The sequence below is a fragment of the Gouania willdenowi genome, chromosome 9 (assembly GCF_900634775.1).
Source record: "Gouania willdenowi chromosome 9, fGouWil2.1, whole genome shotgun sequence".
Taxonomy (NCBI): Eukaryota; Metazoa; Chordata; class Actinopteri; order Blenniiformes; family Gobiesocidae; genus Gouania; species Gouania willdenowi.
Window position 1 is genome coordinate 33,593,135 of NC_041052.1, and position 24,615 is coordinate 33,617,749.

Consider the following 24,615-nt stretch of genomic DNA (forward strand, 5'->3'; position numbering starts at 1 on the left):
AAACTTTTAAATTAAAATTAATTCATCTTTGAATAGTTTTCATCCAAATATTCTCAAATTTACTGACAACATTAATGGCTACAAGAGTATGAATCCTATTGGTTTTAGTGGAGTTAGTGTATCTTGAAAATCTATCATCCAAATCTTTTCTAATTTGGAGTGAACATTCATGACTCTCACAGAATTAAACATATTGATTGATGTTGCTGACCCCCCTCCACCCCCATTTCCTCTCATAAACTATGTATTTTTACTTATTTTTTATCTACTTTTTGCAACATATTTGGCATTATTCACTATAAAGTTTCAGACATGTTCTCCTCTACATCACTTTCACTGTGAAAGAGCTGTTCCAAAAACTCATTGATGGTAAACTTTTTCCTAGAGGATAGAGAGAGAGAGAGAGAGAGAGAGAGAGCATGCTAGTTTTACACAACTTGGGGTCAAAGTAACCCCATAAGAACACCAATGCATGCAACATGTGTTCAGCACATTGAAAAAATTTTCATCCTGATAATTTTATGCTTAATATATTATACCCATCAATTAGGAAACATTATGAAATATGAAACACAAAGTCAATTATTATTTTTTGAATGATAAACATTAAATGGGGTCAAATTGACCCCAAGGACAATAGGAGGGTTAAATGCACAAAAATACACCTAATATACCTAATATATATATATATATGTGCTCACATTGATTAAAAAAAATAAAAATAAATGTTACTTACTAATATATTTCTGTAATTTATTCTGTTATTCAAAGTTAAAATATCACGTGGTGTGACTATCTGGCCATGACTGCTGTTTTGAAAAAAAAAAAAATTTTTACAATTACTCGAAATCTATTCAAATTTATTATAAGTTTTATTTCCATCATAATATTGATGCAAACCTTGCCCGATGTTGCCCATTTTATGAAATATTATGCGGTGAAAATCCTTGTACGTCAATGACCCTTAATACTTAGATATTACTTTAAAAAAAAAGCAAAATAATCTGCCAACAAAACAGGAAATTTTGGCCTACCGAAGTTTTTTAAAACAAGAAAGATCTTGAAGTAAGAAAAATACTAACTGGTATGAATAAATATAATATCAAACATGAGCAAATATTGTATATACAATATTAAGATTTCACTTTTTGAAATACAGGTATAATGATGTGAAAAAATGGTAATTTTCTTGTAATTTCTAACATTCGATTACCACTATATTCACTAGCTATCAGAATACTCAAAGCTCTTGTTCATACCTCGCTGATCTCAAAAGTCAAAACAAAGTCAGTCATGTTCTTCGGGGCGTCCTCCTTTAACAGACTTCTTCTGTGTAAATCTGCGTATCGCAGCGGCATTGGATTGTCTGGGAAGAATTGTTTATCGCCGACGGGAGATGTGGGAGCATCGTAGAACAAATCCTCTTCAGATCCTGAAAGAGGACAACAAAAGAAACAGAAAACAAACACCGGTTTATTTATATCTGAACACACACATGGTATCAACGACAGACTGGCAGTGACGGGCAGCAGTGGAATCTTCACAGTCTTACCGAGAGAAGTGATGCTGATGCTTTCACACGACTCGAACATGTAGGAGGAGCGTTTGTCCATGAAGGTTGGTCTTCTAGGAGTGAGCTGTGGGGTAAATGACTGCCTTGGCTAAAAGAAAAAAGAAAAGTGCACATTAAAAACAAAGGTCAGTCAAAAATGTAAGATTAAACTCCCAATGGCCCTCATTTATCAACCTTGCGTGAAAACAAGTGTAAATCTGCATTCACATTGTGTTGTACAACAGGACCAAAGTGTGATTTATGAAACATTGGTATCTGATCAATCCGAGCGTGCAAAAGTTCGGGTGTTGATAAATCCGGCGGCTGAATTCGTTCGTCAGCAACTTGTTAAGTCCTCCTGATCCGGAGGCCCCGCCCACTGAGGTCAAACGAGAAAAGTCGCTTCTTAAAAATGAAAATCGGCATTCTCATATCAGAGGTCAAGCAAAACAAAGATGTGCTTTTTGAACATGTGAAAACTGGAATTTAAGAAGCGCATTTAAACACTAGCAGGTGACGTCTGCCCCCCTGTGTGTGCTGAGAAGAACTTCACATCAGAGATCCAAGAGAAACACGGAAATATGACGTTTATATCGACCTCAGTCCCCACACTTTAGGCAACAAATATCACATTAAAAGAAATTAACAATCGCTTTAAAAAAGCCTTGACTAATATGTCCCGTTTGTGTTCATTATTCCTTCAGCCAATGTCACCTCTAATTGGTCACATTACTGATTACTGCAGCAAATTTGTAAAAGTTTGAGGAACTATTTACATTTAAAAGCTTGAATGAGATCCTGTTTCCTCCATACAGCCCCCAGTGATGAGCTGTATGGAGGAAATAGGACCTCATTCTCCAAGATAGAGCATAGCAGCGAGTCCCATGTATGTGTGTGTGTGCACGCAATGGTTGAACCTATGTACTCCTATTCAGTAGCTGAGTTTATTAGCCGGGTTATACGGTATTTTGTCAAAAAAACCAAAAAAGTGCTATCAGTAAAAACGTGGGCTTTTTTTTAATGAATTTTATTTTGTTTAATTCCTTTAAATAATCTGTTCTGAATGTGTCTGCTTATGCTTAAATGACAGATGAGGTTTGTTTAATAATTATTTTCAGTGAAAAACTATACAACAAAAATTCTAGGAATTTTTTATTACAGTGGGGGCCACACAAATGTGATCACATTATTAACATTCATGTCAGGATTTAAAATAACACCCAATCTGAGCATAATACAGGAAAGAATAAAGAGTTTGGGGTACTCTTGTTTTGTGTATTTTTGTTTTTGTGTTGCGTTTTTCTGTCATTATTGTATATTTTTGTCATTGTTTTGTGTGTTCCAGGAGACTTTTCTGTTTATATTTGTGGTCAATTTGTATATTTTTCAGTTATTCTTAGTCATATGTTTTTCAGAATCAGAATCAGAATCAGAAATGTTTTATTTGCCATGTACAGTTTTAAGGACAGTACAAGGAATTTGACTTGGTGGTTGGTGCACAAAACAAACAACAAAAAGAAATAAAAAGAAATAAAAACAAAACAACAAAGAACAACCCAGCAACAATAATAATAATAATAATGATAAATATAAAGGATGAGGGATAAATAAAGGATAGATAGAGAATAAAGGATAAATAGGATAAATATAAATATATATATACAGTGCAGCAGATATCAAGCTGGTGGAGGTGGTGATCGGGTGGGGGGGGGGGGTTCAGTGGGTGACTTGGGGTGTGTTCATGTGGATGGTGGCAGAGGGAAAGAAGCTGTTTTTGTGTCTGGAGGTTCTGGTCCTGATGGACCGAAACCTCCTACCAGAAGGGAGAGATTGAAACAGTTTATGACCGGGGTGGGAGGGGTCGGCCACAATCTTTCCTGCACGCCTCAAAATCCTGGAGGCGTACAGGTCCTGGAGGGAGGGCAGATTGCAGCCGATGACCTTCTCTGCAGAGTGGATGATACGCTGCAGTCTGGCCTTGTCCTTGGCCGTAGCTGCAGCGTACCAAATGGTGATGGAGGAGCAGAGGATGGACTGGATGATGGAGCTGTAGAAGTTCACCATCATCTTTGTTGGCAGACTGAACTTCTTCAGCTGCCGCAGAAAGTACATCCTCTGCTGAGCTTTTTTGATAAGGGAGCTGATGTTCAGCTCCCACTTGAGGTCCTGAGTGATGATGGTCCCCAGGAAGCAGAAGTACTCCACAGAGCTCACTGTAGAGTCTCCCAGGGTGAGGGGGGTGAGGGGGGCTGGGTTCTTCCTGAAGTCTGCTATCATCTCCACTGTCTTTAAAGCATTGAGCTCCAGGTTGTTCTGGCTGCACCAGGACACCAGCCGGTCTGTCTCCCACCTGTAGTCAGACTCGTCTCCATCAGCGATGAGACCGATGATGGTCGTGTCGTCTGCAAACTTCAGGAGTTTGACCGACTGGTGAGAGGAGGTGCAGCTGTTGGTGTACAGGGAGAAGAGCAGAGGAGAAAGAACACAGCCCTGAGGAGATCCAGTGCTGATGGTCCGGGGAGCAGAGATGGTTTTTCCCAGCTTCACGTGCTGCTTCCTGTCAGACAGGAAGTCTGTGATCCACCTGCAGGTGGAGTCTGGCACGTTCAGCTGGGAAAGCTTGTCCTGAAGGAGAGCTGGGATTATTGTATTAAAAGCAGAGCTGAAGTCCACAAACAGGATCCTGGCGTAGGAGCCTGGGGAGTCCAGGTGCTGGAGGATGAAGTGGAGAGCCAGGTTTACAGCATCGTCTACGGACCTGTTGGATCTATAGGCAAACTGCAGGGGGTCCAGGTGGGGGTCGGTGATGTCCTTGATGTGGGAGAGCATGAGGCGTTCAAAGGACTTCATGACCACAGATGTCAGAGCGATGGGTCTGTAGTCATTAAGTCCTGTGATCCTCAGCTTTTTAGGGACAGGAACGATGGTGGAGGCCTTAAAACACGCTGGTACGGTGCATGTCTCCAGTGAGGTGTTAAAAATGTCTGTGAACACTGGAGACAGCTGATCAGCACAGTGCTTTAAGGTAGAAGGAGAGACAGAGTCCGGTCCACAAGCCTTACGGGGGTTTTGTCTCCTGAAAAGTCTATTCACATCTCTCTCTTTGATGGAGAAAGGTGTCTCTGTAGGAGGGGGGGAGGAGGGGGGGAAGATAGGGGAGAGAGCCTCTGTAGGCAGCTGGGGTGAAACTGTAGCTTTGATGTGGGGGGTGAAGGTGTTGGAGTGAGGCTGGTCAGAGGTGTGAGGAGGGTTGGAGTCAGGTCTGTCCCATTGTCTGTCAAATCTACAATAGAAGTTATTCAGACTGTTGGCCAGGCAGAGGTCATTAGCAGCAGCAGGGGCTCTGGGCTTGTAGTTTGTAATTTGCCTGAGCCCTCTCCAGACAGAAGCCGAGTCATTTGCAGAGAACTGATGTTGTAACTTCTCTGAGTACAAACGTTTGGCTCTTCTCACCTCCTTTTCAAACGTGTACTTCGACTCTCTGTACCTGGCTCTGTCTCCACCCCTGAAAGCGACCTCTTTGTCTGCCCTCAGCCCTCTGAGCTTAGCTGTGAACCAGGGTTTGTCATTGTTATAACTCACCCTGGTCTTTGATGGAATGCAGCTGTCCTCACAGAAGCTGATGTAGGACGTCACAGCGTCTGTAAACTCATCCAGAGAACTGTTCGCAGACCTGAAAACATCCCAGTCAGTACAGTCCAAACACTCCTGGAGTTTCTCCACTGCTTCACTGGTCCATTGTTTAGATTCCTTCACCACAGGTTTACAGAGCTTCAGCCTCTGTCTGTATGAAGGAATCAGGTGGACCATCAAATGGTCCGATTGGCCCAGTGCAGCACGGGAAACGGCGTGATAAGCACTGCTTAGTGTGGTGTAACAGTGATCCAGTGTCTTCTCCTCTCTGGTCGGACATTTAATTAATTGTCTATATTTGGGGAGCTGGTGTGAGAGGTTACCTTTATTAAAGTCACCAAGCACAATGATAAAAGAGTCCGGGTAGGTCCGCTCCATGCACAGGATCTGGTCGGCGAGTGTGCGCTGTGCCTCGCGCACATCAGCTGACGGTGGGATGTACACACCAACCAGGATGAATGAAGCGAACTCACGGGGAGAATAGAAGGGTTTGCTGTTGATAATAAAGGATTCCAGGTGAGGAGAGCAGTGCTGGAGGATCACTGTCACGTCGTTACACCAGTTACTGTTCACATAAAAGCAGATTCCTCCACCTTTCTTCTTCCCGGTGAGCTCCGCGTCTCGGTCCGCTCTGTGAAGTTGGAAGCCGGCCAACTGCAGCGCAGAGTCCGGTACCGCTCCACACAGCCACGTTTCCGTGAAGCACAGAACAGAAGATGAGGAGAAGTCTCTGTTTCTACCCAACAGCAGCTGGAGTTCGTCCACTTTGTTACACAGTGAGCGCACGTTAGAGAGGAATATCCCCGGTAACGGTGTGCGCCGGCGCACAAGCGCACCAGCTCTTTTTCCTCTCCTCCGGCGCTTCACTGCGTGAGCAAAGGTGAGCGCACCTTTGAGTAAAATGTCCAGTAAATCCACAGAGGAAGCGATGAAAGTGGGAAATAAATTTCTCGGGGTTGTTGCCCTGACGTTCAAGAGCTCTTCTCTTGAATAAGAGAAGCCAGTTGCGGATTTTACAACAAAAACAAGACAAAAAAGTGCGGACCAACACACCACAGCAGCCATCCGCGGCGCCATCTTTGGAGTAATTTTGTGTATTTCTGTTGTTTTGGGTATTTTTATGTCATTTTGTAAGTTTGTGTTGTCCTTTTGTGTATTTTCATGTAATTTCATGTGTTTTTTGAAGTCATTCTATGTTTGTCAGTTAGTGTATTTTTGCTGTTTATTGTGTATCTTTCTGTCATTTTGTGTGTTTTTGAACCACAATGACACGCATCTAAACCTAATTTGTGTTTAATACTGATGTTGTGTCTGGGTTTGCTGTGGGTTACCTTTGTAGCAGATGCAGTGTTACGAGGAGCAGGTCTGCTCTTAGGCAGTGGGATGCTGTCAACCAGCTCCAGGACACTTCGAAGCTTTTGGTCAGAAATACGAAGTGACAACAGAGGCAGCTCTCCAGAAATCTTATATCTGAAACATTAACATGAAACCTCATGTTGCCAAAAGGCCACTGGCTATAAGAAATAATCAGGGATACATTCAAACTGCACAAACAGAGACTAGAACCGAAGACTTTCACAATCATGCTGTGTTGCTGCTCCCTTTACAGCACCAGACAATCAGGGTTGGGGTCAATTACATTTTTCAATTACAATTAAGTCTTTCCACTGAAAGTCAATTATAACTACATTCTCAAATTACCCCATTAAATGTAACCTTCCTCTTGTGCTAGCTTTCTGTTAGCATCTCTTATGATGATGGTCAGTTTTGACCCATGTCTTAAATCAGCTGTAAAATACACTAAAAAAAATATTATCTATCATCTTGTTTTTCATCTCTTGGTTTCCTTCTTAGGCTTCCTAATCAATGAAAATATTGGTATTAATATTTTTGGTGTGGGTGTCTGAGCCTTTTTTCTGTCAAAAATGGTAAAATGATCTTGAAGAGAACTGACAGGTAGTGAGTAAACTGGATATGAAACATATTTTAATAATTGTTAACTATGTATGTGTAAGCCATAAAACTGTAACATAGTTAGGCAGTTTTGTGTTTAGTTAAATTGTAATTGTTAGTTTTTATAGAATTTCCATGACAATTACAATTACAAAATCAATTATCTTAACTCAACAGATTTCACAGGAAATCTTTTCTGCCTGTGGCGATCAAACTGTACAACTCATCACTTTAACTTGAAAGCTTTTTGATTATTGTATATATCTATTATATTTGTACATTTGTATTATTGTTTTTATGTTATTGTTTTTTACTCCTGTAATGTGTGCCCTTGTATTATTTAATCCTTATTTAATTAACGGTCTTTTACTTAATTACTTAATTTTCTTCTTTTGTTTAGTGTTTATTCTTTTCATTTGTAATATTTCTTGAGCCTCTGTGACATAAGTAATTCCCCCTGGGGATAAATAAAGTATTTCTGATTCTGATTCATTTACAATTCAATTATGATTACAACAGCAAAATATTTTTTCAATTACAATTACAAACATGATTATGTCATAAGTGTAATTAATTATCAATTACGCAATTATTATTATAGTTGATCGTAGCACCAGACTCACTTTGCCATGCGGGAGTCCTTGACCACCATCGCTCTGCTGAAAACCACTTTCAGATCCACTGGTTCCAGGATGTGAAGTGGTGATTGTTTTTGTTTACGGGCTTTTTTCCAGTTTCCGTCTGTCGCACACATACATGTTTTATGCACTCCAGATTATAAAAACATTTAAAATATTAGCTTTAACTATTAGCCTGTGATTGAATGGGTGTGTACCTGGTTTGCTATAGAGGAACTGAAGGTTGCTGAGCTGAATATCAAAGCTGTCGTATGCTCTGGACATTATGTCTTGGAGGTTGTCTTTGCTGATTGACAGCTGAGGAAGGTGCTTTCTGCTTTGACTGGACATCTGAGGAGAAACCATCAGAAAGCTTTCCTCGTGCAAACCGTGATTTCAACACCTTTAACATTATAGCAAAGTGCTCAAAATCTCACAACTGGGTTTGAATTGAATCCTTTACCTGGAAATGACCAAGATCTAACAAGAGTAAGTTCTGAGTGCCGTTGTAAAAGCCGGTCTGAGGAATGATGACGTAGGAGGCCATCAAGTTGACTTTCAGATCCAGAATCTTCTGAGTCTCTATTACATACAATAAACCTGAAAAAAGCCCAGAATGATCAATCTTAGCATAACAATAAAATACATTTTGAAGAAAATACCACATTTGAAAAAATACTAGGATACTCTATTGTTTTTACAAACGTGGCCTAAAACCTTTGAAATGTAGTTATTGGAAAATCTATGCCTAACAAAACCCAATATTACAGAAAGACGATAAAAACAGTTGTGACCAGTGTCACTTTTGACAGTAACTAGTACTGTAACGCAATATTTTTCTAAGAAATAACTAGCACAACACTGGTTGTGACCCAAAAGAATAATCTATGATTGCATGGGGCGAGAGTTTTAACCTCTGCGGTTTCAAAGTAGATAATGAAGCAGAGAAGAAGAGATCTCTTAACTGGTAAACAAAAGAGATTTACATCAACATCTTTAACTTTTTCTGATTATTTTAGGACAACCAAAAGCAGCACAAAAAAACACTGCTAACTAAAAAGCTGCTAAATGATCTAAAAAGCAGGCTGAATGTTTCACTCTAGAAAACAAAGGGATGTTTACAGGCAGTGGGGCTGTGTGACGTCATCAATCATGTGATTTCAAGATGGCGGAACACAGGTTTTAAAACGGTAAAGTAGTCCCATTTTTAAGTTAATAAAATTAATATGGTGCAAAATAATTTGTTTTGTTAGGCATAAATCTTCTAATAAAGATATTTTAAATGTTTTAGGCCACCTGTGTAAAAACAGTGGAGGATCCCTTTAAGAAATCGCTTTCTGATGATCAAATATGTACCGGTATTTTAATTTATAATGTTGAAACTATCACCAGAACTTTATTAGACTCCAACTTTTACCAATATGTGTTATTATAATGATAAAATCCTTTTCTGATCATTTTTAAAACATATTATTGACATTTATAATTAATAACTGTAAAAATATGAGCAAAAATGTATAAATCTCAACCATCTATCAGTTTACAGTCAGATAAATTCTCTAGTAGTAACATAATTTACAAACAAACAACAATGCTTTGTATAGTTTAAAGGTAAAAATAAAATAATACTCAAACCATTTAAAAAAAAATACACTTTCAGACCTAAAGCAACTAATCCTGTCTTAATTCTAATTTAGAATATGATTGTTTTCGGGTCACGCGCATTAATTTAAGGTAAATGTTTCATGAAACAAGTGAACTCGACTAAGTTTTTTCACAAGCTGCTAAAGCATTCTTCAGTGAAAAACCCCCAGGAAAAAACAGTTTCACAGAAATAAACAGGAACACCACAATTTCGTTGTTGGCATGCTTGTATGTGTGTGTGTCAGTGTGTGCGGTGTGTGCTTGTGCATGTCAATGTTGATTAAGGAAATTACCCAAAAAAAAGAGAAACGTAAACCTTTTGGTCATGACGGAGATTGTAAAAGTTAAAACTCTGAGACAGTAATGTGTAACTCACCAGTGGCCGTACGGTCCCTGAACTGCTCCAGTTTCATCAGGGTGGCGTTGGTGAGCTCATCCAGCTCCAGGTTTTCAGGTGGCATGAAGAAAGCAGACATGTTGTTCACCGTTATCTGCACACACAGTAAACATGTATGTATCCCGGACAAATTTTACGTCTCTTGTACAGTATATTTCAGGACAACCTCAGGTCTCAGAGTGAGGTATCAGACCAAACAGACTCATGACTCAGCAAAACCTCCGTAAAATGAAACATTGTTACATTACAAGGCCTTAAGCTCAAATATGACGTCATCAATATGCTGCTTTGGATATGAGAATAAGTTGAAAGATGTTATTTTCCATTTACAAAATAAAAGGGAAAAATGGCTTTTCAACTTCTTCTTCGTGTGTACTTCCAGTTCCTTCAAAATGTCGTGTTTTACGGACTGAGGTTGTCGAGTCTGATGACTTTTATTTTGAATCCTGAGGCCGTTTCATTTAATGACGTTTGGTTTGACGAGTGATGCTTTTTCATCCGACTGAGGTTTTGCTGAGTCATGAGTCAGTTTGGTCTGATAACTGACAGAGTGAGGTATCATGTATTAGGACCACCTCTGTCATTTATCAGACCAAACAGACTCATGACTCAGCAAAATCTTAGTCAGATGAAATGCTGTCAAATGACACAGTGACCGTCACTTGTCAAACCAAACACCGTCAATTGACACAGCCTCAGGCTTCAAAATAAAAGTTGTCAGACTCAACAGCCTCAGGGCGTAAAACAAAACATGGCATTGTATTTTGAAGAAATAGAAATTACACATGACGTCATCAATATTTGGTGCTTTGGATACGAGAGTAAGTTGTTATTTTGTATTTATTTTAAATGTTATTTCAACATTTCATTGAACTATGTATTTATTGATCAAACAACACGTTGCTATATCTTAACCTTTAAAAAAAAAAAAAAGGAAAGAGCGGCTTTTTAACTTCCTTCTTCATGTGTACTTCCAGTTCCTTCAAAATAAAACGCCAAGTCGTGGTTTATGGACTTTCATCTGACAGAGGTTTTGCTGAGTCATGAGTTCGTTTGGTTTGATAAGACATTTGTTTTTCTGATACCTCATCCTTTATTTATCAGACCAAACAGAGTCATGACTCAGCAAAACCTCAGTCAGATAAAAAGGCATCACTTGCCAAACCAAACACTGTCAAATGACCTGGCCTCAGACTTCAAAATAAAAGTTGTCAGACTCAACAGCCTCAGTCCATAAAACACAACATGGCGTTTTATTTTGAAGAAACCAGAAGTACACATGATGAAGTAAGTTGAAACACACACTGAAGCTGTTTGGTTTGACAAGTGAGGCCTTTTCATCTGACGGAGGTTTTGTTGAGTCATGAGTCCATTTGGTCTGATAAATGAGGTTTTCCTGATACCCGATACCTCACTCTGAGACCTGAGGGTGTCCTGAAATGTACACTGTACTGCTGATCTTATACACAGTGACACTCACAGCATCATAGATGATCTCCAAAGGCTGGGATTCCACGTGAAGCCGCTGGTTGGCACTTTCATCCAGCGGGTTGGTCTCAAACAGGACAGAAAGCAGCGGAGTTCCACTTCCTGTGGCAGCCTTCCTCGATGAGAGCAGGGTGGGTGCAGGTCTGTTACTGGCCAAGCCCGTCACCTCAAACAAACTCAACTGGGCCGTAACTCTGAAGAGAAATCAGAACTAGACATTAGTGCATAGAAGACCTGGAGATCATTTATTGTAACTACTGAGAGAGAGAAAAAAGAGGTGAAATGAGACCATGTCTCATCTTTTCCCTAAAATAACCTCATGTGTTTAGAACAGGGGTGCCCAACGCGTCGATCGTTGAGGCATTTCGTGTCGATCGCACTCGTGGGCCGCAAGTATTCATGAATTAATGGGAATGGCACAGTCACATATACCAGAAATAAAACCTAACAATTCAGCTTCTGGCCTCAATTTCAGGGGGCACTAGCACATGGAGGTGGGTACAAAATACCCCCAGCCTGTGAGCCAGATAGCAAAATAATAGGTGACATGTAGGAGGTAGCAGCGCACCTTTGGATGAGAGATCATCCATGCTCAGCAGAGGGAGAGGGAGAGAGGAAAGGAGTTTACGAGACAGAAAATGGCGCTACGTGCAGAGTTGACGTTCCCAGCAGCGCACACTCCGACCAGAGAAAGTGTGGAACTCATGGATAGTGTGGCGATTGTGAGATAAAACCATAAAAAACGGGGTAAGCAGTGACCCTCTGCATGTCCGGGAGGAAGAGGAAGTTATGTGTGTGCAGACTGACGGGAGAGAAAGTTGGAGGAACGCCAAAATACAGTAAGAAATCCATTCAACTCTGACATAGATTGATAAATAATAATTTTGCCATCAAAAGCCCGGTCTGTGTAGTTTTATATAAAGAAACGATTTTCAGATGTTAGAGTTATCACTAAAGCAAAAAAAAAAGCTTTAAAGTCACTGACAGGGTTTTTTTTACTAAAAGTCTTTTTTCTCAGCTTTTTGCTCTGAAACTGAAGATTTGTGTAAAACTTGCTCTATTCAACGGCTGATTACAAAAGAATGAAACGAGCCAGAAACAATTTTTTTTGTTGATGAAAGTAGAGGCTTCAATCTTTCAGAATCTGGTGTCAGATTTCAGATAGTCATAGTAGAAAATATTCTGTGGGTCTTTAAAATCAGTCAAATGCTCAAAAACGGCTGAATGAGTTAAGTGAGCAGCTGCTTGGAGCTTCTGTGGATTTGAACTGTGAGATGATCTGAGATTAAAAAAAAAAAAAAAAAAACCTGCTGAACATCACACTATCACAAGGTTTTGGTTCTGCCATGATGAAATGGAAATGGTACATGTTTACTCTGTATAATTTATGAACTTCATTTTCAAAATATTTTTATTGACTGCATTCATTTTAATATTATACAAATATTTACTGATTGTAATAGTTTAAGATTTAATAATTGTAATAGTTTAAGATTTAATAATTGTAATAGTTTAAGATTTAATAATTGTAATAGTTTAAGATTTAATAATTGTAATAGTTTAAAATCAAATTATTTACAGTTATAACATCCCAACAAAGTAGATCGCAAAGAGCTGTCCATTGTAGACGTAGCTCGCGAGCTGAAAAAGGTTGGGCACTCATGGTTTAGAGTCATTTTAAGAAATAGGAATAAACTACGAGCAATATTTAAAGAAATAAATAAATAAATAACACAAAGTTTTTAGGTTATAATAAGTTTGACAGCTCTAATTTAAATTGAAAGCATAAAATAATTCGACTACATTAAACACAAAGGTGTGACCAACTTAATGGCTTGAGCTCCAGGTCTCTGTGTGAGCGAGGATACGAGCTCTCCAACCGTCAGCCTGATGATCTCATTCTTGTCCTTGTCATCTTTGATGGCTACAGATAACTTCTCCATGTGGAAATTCACCTTCATGTCTTCAAACTACAAAGAAATAACAACAATATATATATATACATATATATAAAAAAAAAAAAAAAAACCACACACATTTTTACCTTTAGATAAATGATGATATTCTAAACCAAGTGTATTGTTAGATGATCATATGATAATGGTAGATGTGACTCACATTCTTTGGCATGTTGGGATTAACAGCAGTATCACTGTATCCAATGGCAGTGTAGAGTTTGGCTTTCTCCGCAGGGGTTAAGAGTTCATCAAAACCTGATCAAAAAAACATCACAGGAGGAAAGCAACTAAGGAAAGAAACCAATGTTTTAAAAATTAACAGTGAAACAGTGGAACTTCTTCCACAGTTGTTGCTTTAAACTCTACCTCCAGTCTTGGCCTCTGTTTGCTGTGCCTCGGCCTCTCCTCCCCAGTTCCACACCCAGCTTAACCAGCCCTGATTTTCCTCTTCCTCCATCTTCATCCCTGGACGGAAAATAGGAAGGCCGGCTTTGCTTGCCTGAGGATGAAGAAAAAGATTAAGTGCTTGGATTTCCTAAATGTTACAGACAGAAAACATTATAACCATCCATCTGAAAACTATACATAACGTTTGTGTAGAAACTCTTCCCTTACCCACTTTTCTATCTTATTTTTTTAGAGTTGGTCTAAATCAAGAGTGTCAAACTAATTTTAGTTCAGGGGCCAAATACAGAGCATTTCAACATTATTGTTCCCTAGTTTACACATGAAATACATGTAAAAAACCAACCATATCCCAGAAATATGTGACAAATATGAGTCCCAAAGGGATCTTCACTTAAAATTTCCTAAATTTTGTGATCAATTTCTATTTATGTAAAGCAAATATGTCATAATTTAAGGAAAATTAAAAGATTTTGTATGAATTGAGATTTTTTTTTTTTTAATTGTTTAACTTTAAAAATGACTGACAATGCAATGTAAGCACTGGGAAAACTGTGAGGCAGCCCCTGGAGATATTGTTGAGTTTCATTTACACAGTGATTCATGATTTCTCTGTCATTTTTACTTTCTCCTGCAGGCTGAATTAGATGCTCCAAAAGGGCCTCCAAGACATGAGTTTGACATGTGGTCTAAATGGATGGGCACCACCAATTTTATTTAGAGAAATCTGATTTTTTTTTCTGATCAAGAATGAGTGTGTTGATCCAGATGACCTAACAGAATCTTCCATGGCATAAGGTCCATCTTTGGTTACAAGTTTGTAAAAAAAAAAAAAAAAAAAAAAAAATCAGGTAACTGCTTTTGACTTAATCTAAAAACAAACAAATCAATTGGCAGTGGTAAAAAAAATACAACATAAGCTGTACCTCGACTTCAGCTTGCTGTCTGGCCAATGTGATGTTAAAGATATCCAATGTCTTCTCAGGCTCCTGGAAATGAACACAGGAAGAAATTGATTAGAACATTAGATTCCATCGAAGGCTCAGTGCAATTACTAACTGTCCATTACTGTTGCCATCAGGGAAACATTATCCCAATAGAGCAAAATAGCTAGTGGACGGCAGGGCCTCAACTAAGATGCTTACTCTTTGTTTTCCTATTGGCGTCATTCAATGTCATTTTAACAAAATTTCAGGACATCCCGCGCACTTCGGTCTCACAAAATTAAAACATTTTTTACCAATTGTTCCGTGACTATTCAATAGTCACACTGTACACATTTAGTTTGATCAGACAAATACCTTTTAAGATATGGTCAATTTAGTGAGGGGGTAATGTGTCGCTTTTTGTGCATCCTTATTTTTCTTCCATTTTCACCTTCCAATATCTCAGGAACTACATCACATAGGAAACTGAAATTTGGTATAGTAATATAGTAATAGTAATATGTTTAATATCCCAAGAAGGCATCATATTTATACTATAAACAAAAACGGAGATCAAATGTATTATTTTACATTCCCACATGCAGTTATGGGCCAATAAAAATAAAAAAATATATGTTTTTTCGGATTTTAAGAGACTGTCACATAAACACCAATGCATATATTGTATGTGACTAATCATTAGTGATGTGAACAGTCTATGTTCATAGCTCTAAGCTGATCACATTACAGGGAGCTGAGGCATATGCTAAGTTGTTTACTGAACGCCCAAACATGTTCCAGAACCAAACACACACTCACATTTCTTTCCAATTTTGAGGGGCTGGTATGTCCACTGGATGTTACTATACACATTTAAGATTCCTATGTGATGTAGTTCATGAGATATTAGAATCTAAAAATGAAAGAAAAATAAGGACGAGCAGAAACCGACACATTAAATTGAAAAATCCGATCAAACTAAAAATTTACAGTCTGCCTATTAAATAATCACAGAACAATTTCATTCCATTTGTAAAATGACATTATCTTGACATGAGATTAAAAAAAATAAAAATCACTTGAACACATTGAATTAGGGCTGCATGATTATGGCCAAAATGATCACGATTATTTTGATCAATATTGTAATCAAGATTATAATCACAATCATTTATCATATTAGGGAAAAATCTGTATTTTTATTGCACTACCTTTAAACAAACAATATGTATACAGTTTCCAGTGCAAAATGAAGCTTTAAAATGTAATTATAATTAAAAATAATATAAAAAGAATTAACCCAATAATTTAAAATGTACCAAAGGCAAAATGAATAAATACACTATTAGAGTGCAGAGCACATATTTTAAATGTAAATACTGTGGACAATCAAGTTTATTCAATCATGGCAAACAAAATCGTGATCACGATTAAAATGTGATTAATTGTGCAGCCCTATTGAATCATTGTTGTGAGTTTTTGTTTGCTTTCTTTGTTTGTGTTCTCACCTCTAGTTGCTTCAGCAACTCCTCGCTGGGTTTCTTGCTGGTGATCTTCGTCTTGTACAGTTCTCTGTAGCTCTTCACCATTTGCCGATGCCGACGAATGTGTTGCCACGACCACATGTGAAGACGTGGCCTCACGTCCACCTCCAGGGTGCCTAATATGATGTACCTCCACCTGAAATACAGGATAAAAGCACCATCTTTAAGAATCCAATGGAAAGATCAAAGCAAAGCAAGAACAGATCAGGTTTGAGTGTGCACTGACCACACACGGGCATTCTTGTGAACTTGCAACTCAGGTCTGTATTTCCTATAAGGAAGGTTTCGTGACATCATATCAACAGAGCCAAGCAGTTCCAAGATGCTAATGTACTATAGAAATGAAAGATGGAGACACATGCAGCGTCAGAGACATCCCAAACCACTTAATTATTAGTTAAAAGTCAATATTTGGAGCAAAACAAACACTGAGCTAAAGAGCTACCCACCTGCGGTCTGTTGAGTTCAATGGCCACCTCACTGAGATTGACCACCAGATCAACTTTGGGAGAAGAGAAATCCATATCGGAGCGGGGATTCATCCGTAGTTTAGCATCCGCTGAGATGGGACGAAAAACTGTGGCAAAGCAACAAATTAAAGATGATAAAGAAAAAACATGCACGTCCACAGTAGCAAAAATGTTGACGATACGTTCATCTGGGTTAAAATTCAAAATCTTGTCAGAAAGCAGTAAAAGGTGTGACGATACACTCAGCTCACGAGACGAGACGTGACACGATATTGGGTTCACGAGAACGAGACAAGATGAGATTTTGACAAAAACTACAATGACAAAATATATGACTGGACCAACAGACTTATTTAACCGAGTTGCACATGCATTTTGAAATGTTTTATTACTTTACATGCATGATGTAAGCATGAGCTTTTAATAAACTTCTTTCACAAACTGAAACTAAGGACTCGTGGGAAAATGGACTTGCGGAGTGCGCAAGCGCGGACTTCGCATACTCGTCGTTTTGGGACAAAGCAAACTTCTTGACATCATTGTGCGCAAAAGTGTGGAGTATGTGCGCTCCACTGTTAACGTCAAAGAACATAATATGTTTCATTGAGTAGATGTCATTGTTGTAAATATTAATTATTTTGTAAACCAATAAAACATTTGGTGATAAGCTGAAAAATTCTGAACAAAATGTATGAAAATTTAATGTATGACAATAATAAAATATTTTATATTGAAATAAGGTAATAAATAATAAAAATAAGCTAAAAAGCTAATAAATGAATAATTCCGGATAGATTTTGGAAATACTTTAGGCCCACTAAGACCAAGAATATAATTATTAATAATATTGATAATAATAATGATTATAAAACATAATATAAAAGTAATTATCCTTTTTGAATAAGGTATTTTAAATCTCAATAATTACATCTTTTACATCTAAAAAAATAAAAAAAATTCTGTTCTGAAATAATTTTCTTTAGGACAAATAATCTGCTTCAGGTATGAAATTATCTTACGCGTGTTCAAAGTGCATGCTGGGAAATATGGCTGGCGGAGTACGCACAAGTCTCGTCTGATGCATGCTCGGTAAAACAGGCGGAGCAAGTTCTCATCCGGGGATTTACAGGGGACATGCTGAGAAGCCGACTTTGAATTGAAACAAGACTTGGGCCGCGTGTGATGAGTCCACGAGCACACGAAAACGGCCTAGAACTAAAATGTACTCCTCCTCCTCTTCTTTTCAGGTTCTGGCAGGCTAGACGCAACAAAAGTGTATTACTGCCCCCACAGGTAACAAATAGAAGGTTGGATAGCCCACAAAAAAAAAGAAAAAAGAAAAAAAAAAAATTTTGCGAGACAGATTTTTAACGCAACGAGAAATCTTGTCGAGTTTGATCTCATCACACCTCTCGTTGACAGATAAAGTTAATAAGTCCACTCAGAGTCAAATTAAAAGAATCAAGTTTCAAGACTGATTATTCTTTTAGTTGGGTTGGTATTGTGTCTGCTTTTCAGTGTAAATGTGTTTCAAGCAGCATGTCCAATGCCAGGAATTTTGAGGAATTCAAGTGGAAAATCACTTTCATTTTGGATGAAAAAAAAATCACAGGTTGTACATCGGATGGGCAATTAGGTCTATATAAGCAATTGCAAAATACGTAGATTACAAGATAGGGTACGATACCACGCTTAACGAGAGATAAACGTAATGTGTTGAGTGTATCGATGTCACTTGTTACTGAATTGAGCAAACTGATTTCGTTGGCATCAGTAGTGAAATTCACTGGTGTTGCATTGTATTAAAGAAACAATTTAAATACATTTTCATGTAAAAAAATAAACTATATATTATCAGAATTACTTGATGGATTTCTTTTGATTGTGAGTGTATAATTATCCACCTGGGTTGGGGTCAATAATAATTTTAATAGCGTAATGTATAGTTAATTACAATTATCACTACTATAATTGGAGTTCTAATTGAAAAAATCTGTTGCCGTTGTAATTGAATTGTAATTGAGTTCAGATAATTGACTTTGGCATGGAAATTCTATAAAAAATGTCAATTACAATTTAATTAAACACAAACCTGTGCAACCATGTTACGGTTCAATCAATAAAATGTGTTTCATATCAACGTTTCCCACTCAGTAATTTTAATTAAAAAAAAAAAAAAAAAAAAAAAACTGTTGTTGCTGTTGTAATTATAATTTAATTGTATTTGGCATGGAAATTCTATAAAAATCGTACAATTCAATCAAACCCAACTGGGGAATCATGTTACAGTTCTATAGCTCACACATTTGTAGTTAACAATTATTAAAATACATTTAAAAAAACAACAATATTTTCATTGATTAGGAAGCCTAATAAAGTAACCAAGAGATGAGAAACAAATTAGTTGATAGATAATATGTTTTAGTGTATTTTACACGATTTAAGACATGGGTCAAAACTGACCCGTTATCATCAAGAGATGCTAACAGAAAACGAATTGTAATTAAATGTAATTGAACTTAAGTAATTGAGAACATAATTGTAATTGATTTTCGGGGGGGAAAATCATAATTGTAATTTTAATTGTAATTGAAAAAAAATGCTGGTCACCCTAATCGTCATTGAATATGGATAATTGAAGACGTATATGAAAAATGTAATTGACCCCAACCATGATATCCAACAATGTTCACTTTCTGTTCACTAAACACTCCTTATGCACATCCCCCGTTTAGTGACTTTTTTTCCAGTTAGTCTAAAATAAAATAAAATAAAATAAAAAAGTGAAACTCACTGAAATCGTGTTGAACAGCGAGATCATTTTGAACGTCCATGCTGCCCTGGAGACACTTCTACAAAAAAAAAAAAAAAAAAAGAAGAGACTGGCTTGTATTTCAGTTTATCTTCACAGTACCATTCTCACCTTCTCCTGAACCATTTTGATAGTTTATTATTAAACGAGACATAATTTGTGAAACTATTGTAAGAACTTGTTTGTTTACAGTTGCACCCATTGACCAGGAAGTAGTCACAGTGACTCACCAGAGCTTCGTCTGCACTGCCGTTGGAAAAAAGCATCGTTTTGACGTTCCAGTAGGCAAACAAGCTATCAAGTTGGACTAACTGAAATGAAGGAAGACAAATCAAAAGTTAGTTCATGTAATTGATTTATCATGATAAAGGGGTAATCTTAGGTTGAGATCTTGGACCATGTTGTATGACAACAACAATCCGTTTAGTTTTCAACATCAACTTCCTTTAAAATTACGGTCAGTTAACCCTTCGCCAAATGATCTTAACCACATTAAAATACGTCAAAGTTCCTACCTTGAAGAAAAGCCGTGAATTTTCATCCAAAAGACTTGGATTCCAGTTTTCATCAGCAGTCTGTAAGGTTACACAAGCAGTGAGGTAAAGCACTCGACTATGATTATGTTACTGGTGACACTACTACAAAGCTAGATCATTATATTCTGGATTTATCTCCGTTAACAGGCTTCACCTAACCAAACATTCTCCGTCAGAGAGAAGATGATTTCAGCCTGGCTACGTGCGTGCTCTTGTGACAGAGGAAGAGATTACAGCGTCAGACCAATCACAATCACAGAGAAACTGGAGAGCAATTTAAGTCATAATTAAGGAATAATTATTTAAAAATATGAAGAATTAAAATCAATAATTTAGACCAAAAATAACAATGTTGCTGCAGTAAAAGCAGCAAAGAATGAATGCAGGAATTGATGAGTCTTAATACTTAGTGAGATTATAAATGGAGAATAAACAGAATAAACACACTGATCAGTTTCACTTTCTCTGATGCCGCATTCATACAGATCTGCCTACATCATGAGGTGGAATACATATATATTTTACACAGCCTGTATAATCTTACAGGACTGGGGCTCTCTGCGTCACCACAGAATACATTAATGAATTAATTAATTAATTTATTGGTCTGAATGCGCCCGATGCACCCAGGCTTTATCAGCTGACAAATGTAGGTAAGTCCATCATAGACCTAAATCTCTATGCTTCCTATAGGATGTCAACAGTAAATTAAAGGATAAATATTCTCTCTCCTGTCAGCGTCACATCAGATCCACACAAACGTGTTTACAATGATCCTCCTTTTATTGGACAGGTTGTTTTCTAAGAGAATTGATTGGTCAGGAGGCGGGACTTTAGTACTCACTCAAATTCGATCCAGAACAAAACCTGGCCCCGACCAGGTTTGTCGTTCAGCCTAAGTTAACATGGTGATAGCTCCATAAGACATTAGCCAGCTTCGTAGTCCAGCACACACTGATTAAATCCCAGCGCAATAACAGGAAATCTAGCTTTGTAGTACAGGCCAATAAACTCTGTTTTGATTTATATAAATAAATTAAATCCATTACCTGCAAACTGAGGTTTTTAAGAGAAACTCCAAAAGACAAGGGGCAGTTTGGATTAGTGACCTGTAGGCAGAACAAGTTGGATAAACAACAGCTTTAGTTCCAAACACTGCACTAGGCAGAGGTGTGTATTAAAGTAAATGTATCGTGTTACAATACTCTGTACTTTCCTTGAGGTTTGTATTTTTTCAGCACTTTTACTTTCACTCTGCTATATTTAAAAGTCAAAAAAATATTTCTACTTTACAAACTCATCAAAATCTCTGGGTTTCCCAGGGACTTTGAACACATCTCAGAGGGAGACTCCTCTAATATTTGCTGTATCTGAGAAATTCCACCAGTTTCTGAAAGCTAATGAGTTGCTATTTACAGCCAATATCAATCAATATCTCAATATCACTTGATTCATTAACTGTTTGTGTTGGCTCAGGTGTTTTTTTTTGGTTTGTTTTATCATACCACTTCTTTTTCATTTACCTAAAAGTGAAATAAATAGAAATGGCTGTTATAAAAATATCTGGCATTCTGGAACTGTTTTATTTTTAAAATAATTTCAAACAATTGAAACATTTCATTTAACTCAATTGAACTTTCAGATTAATAATATTTCTTTAGTGTCCAATACATAAAACAAGTTATCCTGTGGTCTTTCATATCTATAATATAAGCACACAGGATACTTTTGATACTTAAGGACATTAAATATGAGATGATTTTCAAATAGGTGAATTTCACTTTTACATGTCATGTCCAGTTATTGTACTTTTACTTAGTTATTTTTTTCAGGTACTTTATACACCTCTTCACAAAGGTAACTGAAGCTCACTCATATACTCACGTCATCTTCATAGCGCACGTGAATGTTAGAGATCTTGACTTGCAGGTTTTTGATGACCTGTGTTACGAGCTTCTCCATAAACGTGTCCTGTTTCTCTAGTTTTGGGTCTTCTGTAAAAAAAAATAAATAAATAAAAAATAAAAATAGAAACCAGACAGCAAGAGGAAAGGGTGTCGAATCTGTGATCATGCTCGTTTGTCGTCTCTTCTTCCCACCTATTGAATTATACCCTCCACTTTTTCTTTCATAGTGTGGAATCCACAAGGTAACACTAACATAAAGCTGCTTAACCACATTTTAACTGTAACTGTATGTCATCTAAAAGTTGTTCTCATCCACTTCTGATGCCAGTGTGACACCAAAAACACTGTCATAGAGATTACATTTAGGATGGTTCATGGATTGAAAGTTGTTGACAAAACATGAATAGCAGATATTGATATTGTGGCTTCCACAGAAACACCCAAAGTCATATCATGGAGAATACGATAAACAATGCAGGACAAAAATTACATCAAGCGAATCACAGTCTTCCTTCATTGGTGAAGAAAAGCAAGAAATGTCATTAAAAATTAAGTGAAAAAGCGACTTCAGTGACTATAGTTGCTTCAATCGCCCGTGATGAGTCGCTTAAACATAGTCACGCTTTTTGCTCGCTTCATCACTCCAGTGACATGACGACCGGGCAAAAGACTTTTTTTTTTTTTTTTTTAGCAGTGCACGTTTTATTGTTGCAATTAAACAAGGAAAGGTAAGAAACACTTTATTAAATGGAGAGTATAAAAAAGAGAGGGTGTACTTACGGTTTAAATGATTAACTTACGGAGCTACTAAACGATGAGTTCATTCAAAATATACTTAGAATTTAAAAGGATTATTCAACACTTTTATTTTGGCCCCAGTTACTTGAAGAAGTGTACAGCCCTCTCAGTGCTGCCTCCGGCTCTGCAAACAGTGACGACTGGGAGAGTGACGTGGGAAGAAACTTATTGCGGACTATTGCGCGACTCAGATCGCGCGATTGAGTGGCTGGAATCGTGTGAGTTAAGTTGCTTGAAAAGTCGCTTGATGTCAAAGCACCTTGAAGGAACCATTTCTGCTACAGGACTCAAAATCCCACAATGCAATGTGCAAAACTTATCCAAAGTTCAAGTCACATGACCATTTGTCAACAAACCCATTTTTATTACTGGAGTCAATAGAATTTCAAGCTGTAACTTCTACCATTAACCTTTGTTTGTGAGTAAATATCTATCAGGGGATTTATGAGAACAACTTTTGGATGACATACTGGTAGTTTGTAAAAATGTGAGTTATGCAGTTCAGCAGCTTTAACCTCAATATCTGAAAATGTTGCACAACGTAAAACCAATGTTTAAAATCTGACCTTGCTCAGCAGCCTTCAGTTTGGTCTCCTCTATGCGCTGCAGCTCCCGCTGACGAGCTTCCTGTAGCTGCTTCTCCTCTTTCTCAGCATCATACTTTATGCCTGTAAAGAAATGAGAAATACATTATTCACATCATTCTACAATCTGTGACCACAAAAAGTGCCTTAGCGTTAATGATTGGCCTAAACTTAAAAGCATCTTTTTGTATTTGGCCCTCAAAGTCATCATTTTTCTAAAAGTTTAGCTAAAAGGGATCCTCCACTGTTTTTAGAGGTTTGGCTTAAAGTCTTTGAAATATTGTTATTAGAAATGCATTATTTTGCACAATATTTGTTTAAATAATTTTTAAAAATGGGAATACTTTACAGTTTTACAGCCAGTGTTCCGCCATCTTGAAATCATGTGATTGATGATGTCACACGGCCTCACAGCCTGGAGTGAAGCATTCAGCCTGATTTTTAGATCATTTAGCAACTTTTTAGATCAAAACGCCAACTTGTGCTGCTTTTGGTTGAAAGCATGTCGATGTAAACCTCTTTTGTTTATCGAAAGTGAATAAAAACATTTGTGACCCAAAAAATTATCTATGGCCACAGGGACGACAGTTCCAACTCTATGGTTTTGTAGTAGACAATAAAGCAGAGGAGAAGAGCTCTCCTAAGAGACCTTTTCTCCCCCTTAAACAGTGCACTGACGTGTTCTGGTGGCTGAAGTTAGCGAGTCATCACGGAGTTGGAACTGTCGCCTCCTGCGGTCTTAAATGATTTCTCCAGTCACAGCTGTTTTTATCCTCTTTCAGTAAACAAAAGAGTTTTATATTGGACTTGATTTTATATAGCGCTTTATCACCACACTGAAGCAGTCTCAAAGCGCTTTACACATCAGCTCATTCACCCAATCACTCACATTCACACACCAGTGGGACAGGACTGTCATGCAAGGCGCTAGTCGACCACTGGGAGCAACTTAGGGTTCAGTGTCTTGCCCAAGGACACTTCGACACAAAGTCAGGTACTGGGATCGAACCCCCAACCTCTCGATCAGAAGACGACCCACTACCACCTGAGCCACGGTCGCCCGTTGACATCTTTAACTTTTCCTGGGTTTTTTAGAGGAACCAAAAGCAGCACAAATTGTCATTTTGACTGAAAAAGCTGCTAAATGATCTAAAACCAGGCTGAATGCTTCACTCCAATAGGAAACAATGGGACGTTTACAGGCAGTGTGACATCATCACTCACGAGATTTAAAGATGGCAGAACACAGGCTAAAAAACTGAAAAGTGCAAAATATGGTGCAAAATGTGTTTTGTTCGGCGTAGATATTCTAAGGACATTTTAAAGGTTTTAGGCCACATTTGTAAAAACAGTGGAGAATCCCTTTAAGAAATAACTTTTTCCCCATAGGT

The 24,615-nt window shown here is 37.7% G+C and overlaps 1 protein-coding gene across 4 annotated transcripts in view; it reads right to left on the bottom strand.

The window, feature by feature from the left end:
* Positions 1 to 24,615, bottom strand: part of vps13a (vacuolar protein sorting 13 homolog A) — an 87,749-nt gene that overhangs the window by 60,748 nt on the left and 2,386 nt on the right. For all 4 annotated transcript variants that reach the window (XM_028456340.1, XM_028456342.1, XM_028456339.1 and 1 more), the window contains exons 5-25: positions 23,207 to 23,308; positions 21,820 to 21,929; positions 20,985 to 21,044; positions 19,915 to 19,974; positions 19,630 to 19,710; positions 19,382 to 19,439; positions 16,567 to 16,694; positions 16,344 to 16,450; positions 16,082 to 16,253; positions 14,574 to 14,636; positions 13,609 to 13,741; positions 13,403 to 13,497; positions 13,112 to 13,254; positions 11,277 to 11,478; positions 9,776 to 9,890; positions 8,219 to 8,355; positions 7,974 to 8,106; positions 7,762 to 7,879; positions 6,517 to 6,655; positions 1,553 to 1,661; positions 1,260 to 1,432 (exon numbers count right to left, since the gene is read on the bottom strand). In XM_028456340.1, the coding sequence (XP_028312141.1) occupies positions 1,260 to 1,432; positions 1,553 to 1,661; positions 6,517 to 6,655; positions 7,762 to 7,879; positions 7,974 to 8,106; positions 8,219 to 8,355; positions 9,776 to 9,890; positions 11,277 to 11,478; positions 13,112 to 13,254; positions 13,403 to 13,497; positions 13,609 to 13,741; positions 14,574 to 14,636; positions 16,082 to 16,253; positions 16,344 to 16,450; positions 16,567 to 16,694; positions 19,382 to 19,439; positions 19,630 to 19,710; positions 19,915 to 19,974; positions 20,985 to 21,044; positions 21,820 to 21,929; positions 23,207 to 23,308 (2,438 nt within the window). The remainder of the gene's footprint in view (positions 1 to 1,259; positions 1,433 to 1,552; positions 1,662 to 6,516; positions 6,656 to 7,761; positions 7,880 to 7,973; positions 8,107 to 8,218; positions 8,356 to 9,775; positions 9,891 to 11,276; positions 11,479 to 13,111; positions 13,255 to 13,402; positions 13,498 to 13,608; positions 13,742 to 14,573; positions 14,637 to 16,081; positions 16,254 to 16,343; positions 16,451 to 16,566; positions 16,695 to 19,381; positions 19,440 to 19,629; positions 19,711 to 19,914; positions 19,975 to 20,984; positions 21,045 to 21,819; positions 21,930 to 23,206; positions 23,309 to 24,615) is intronic.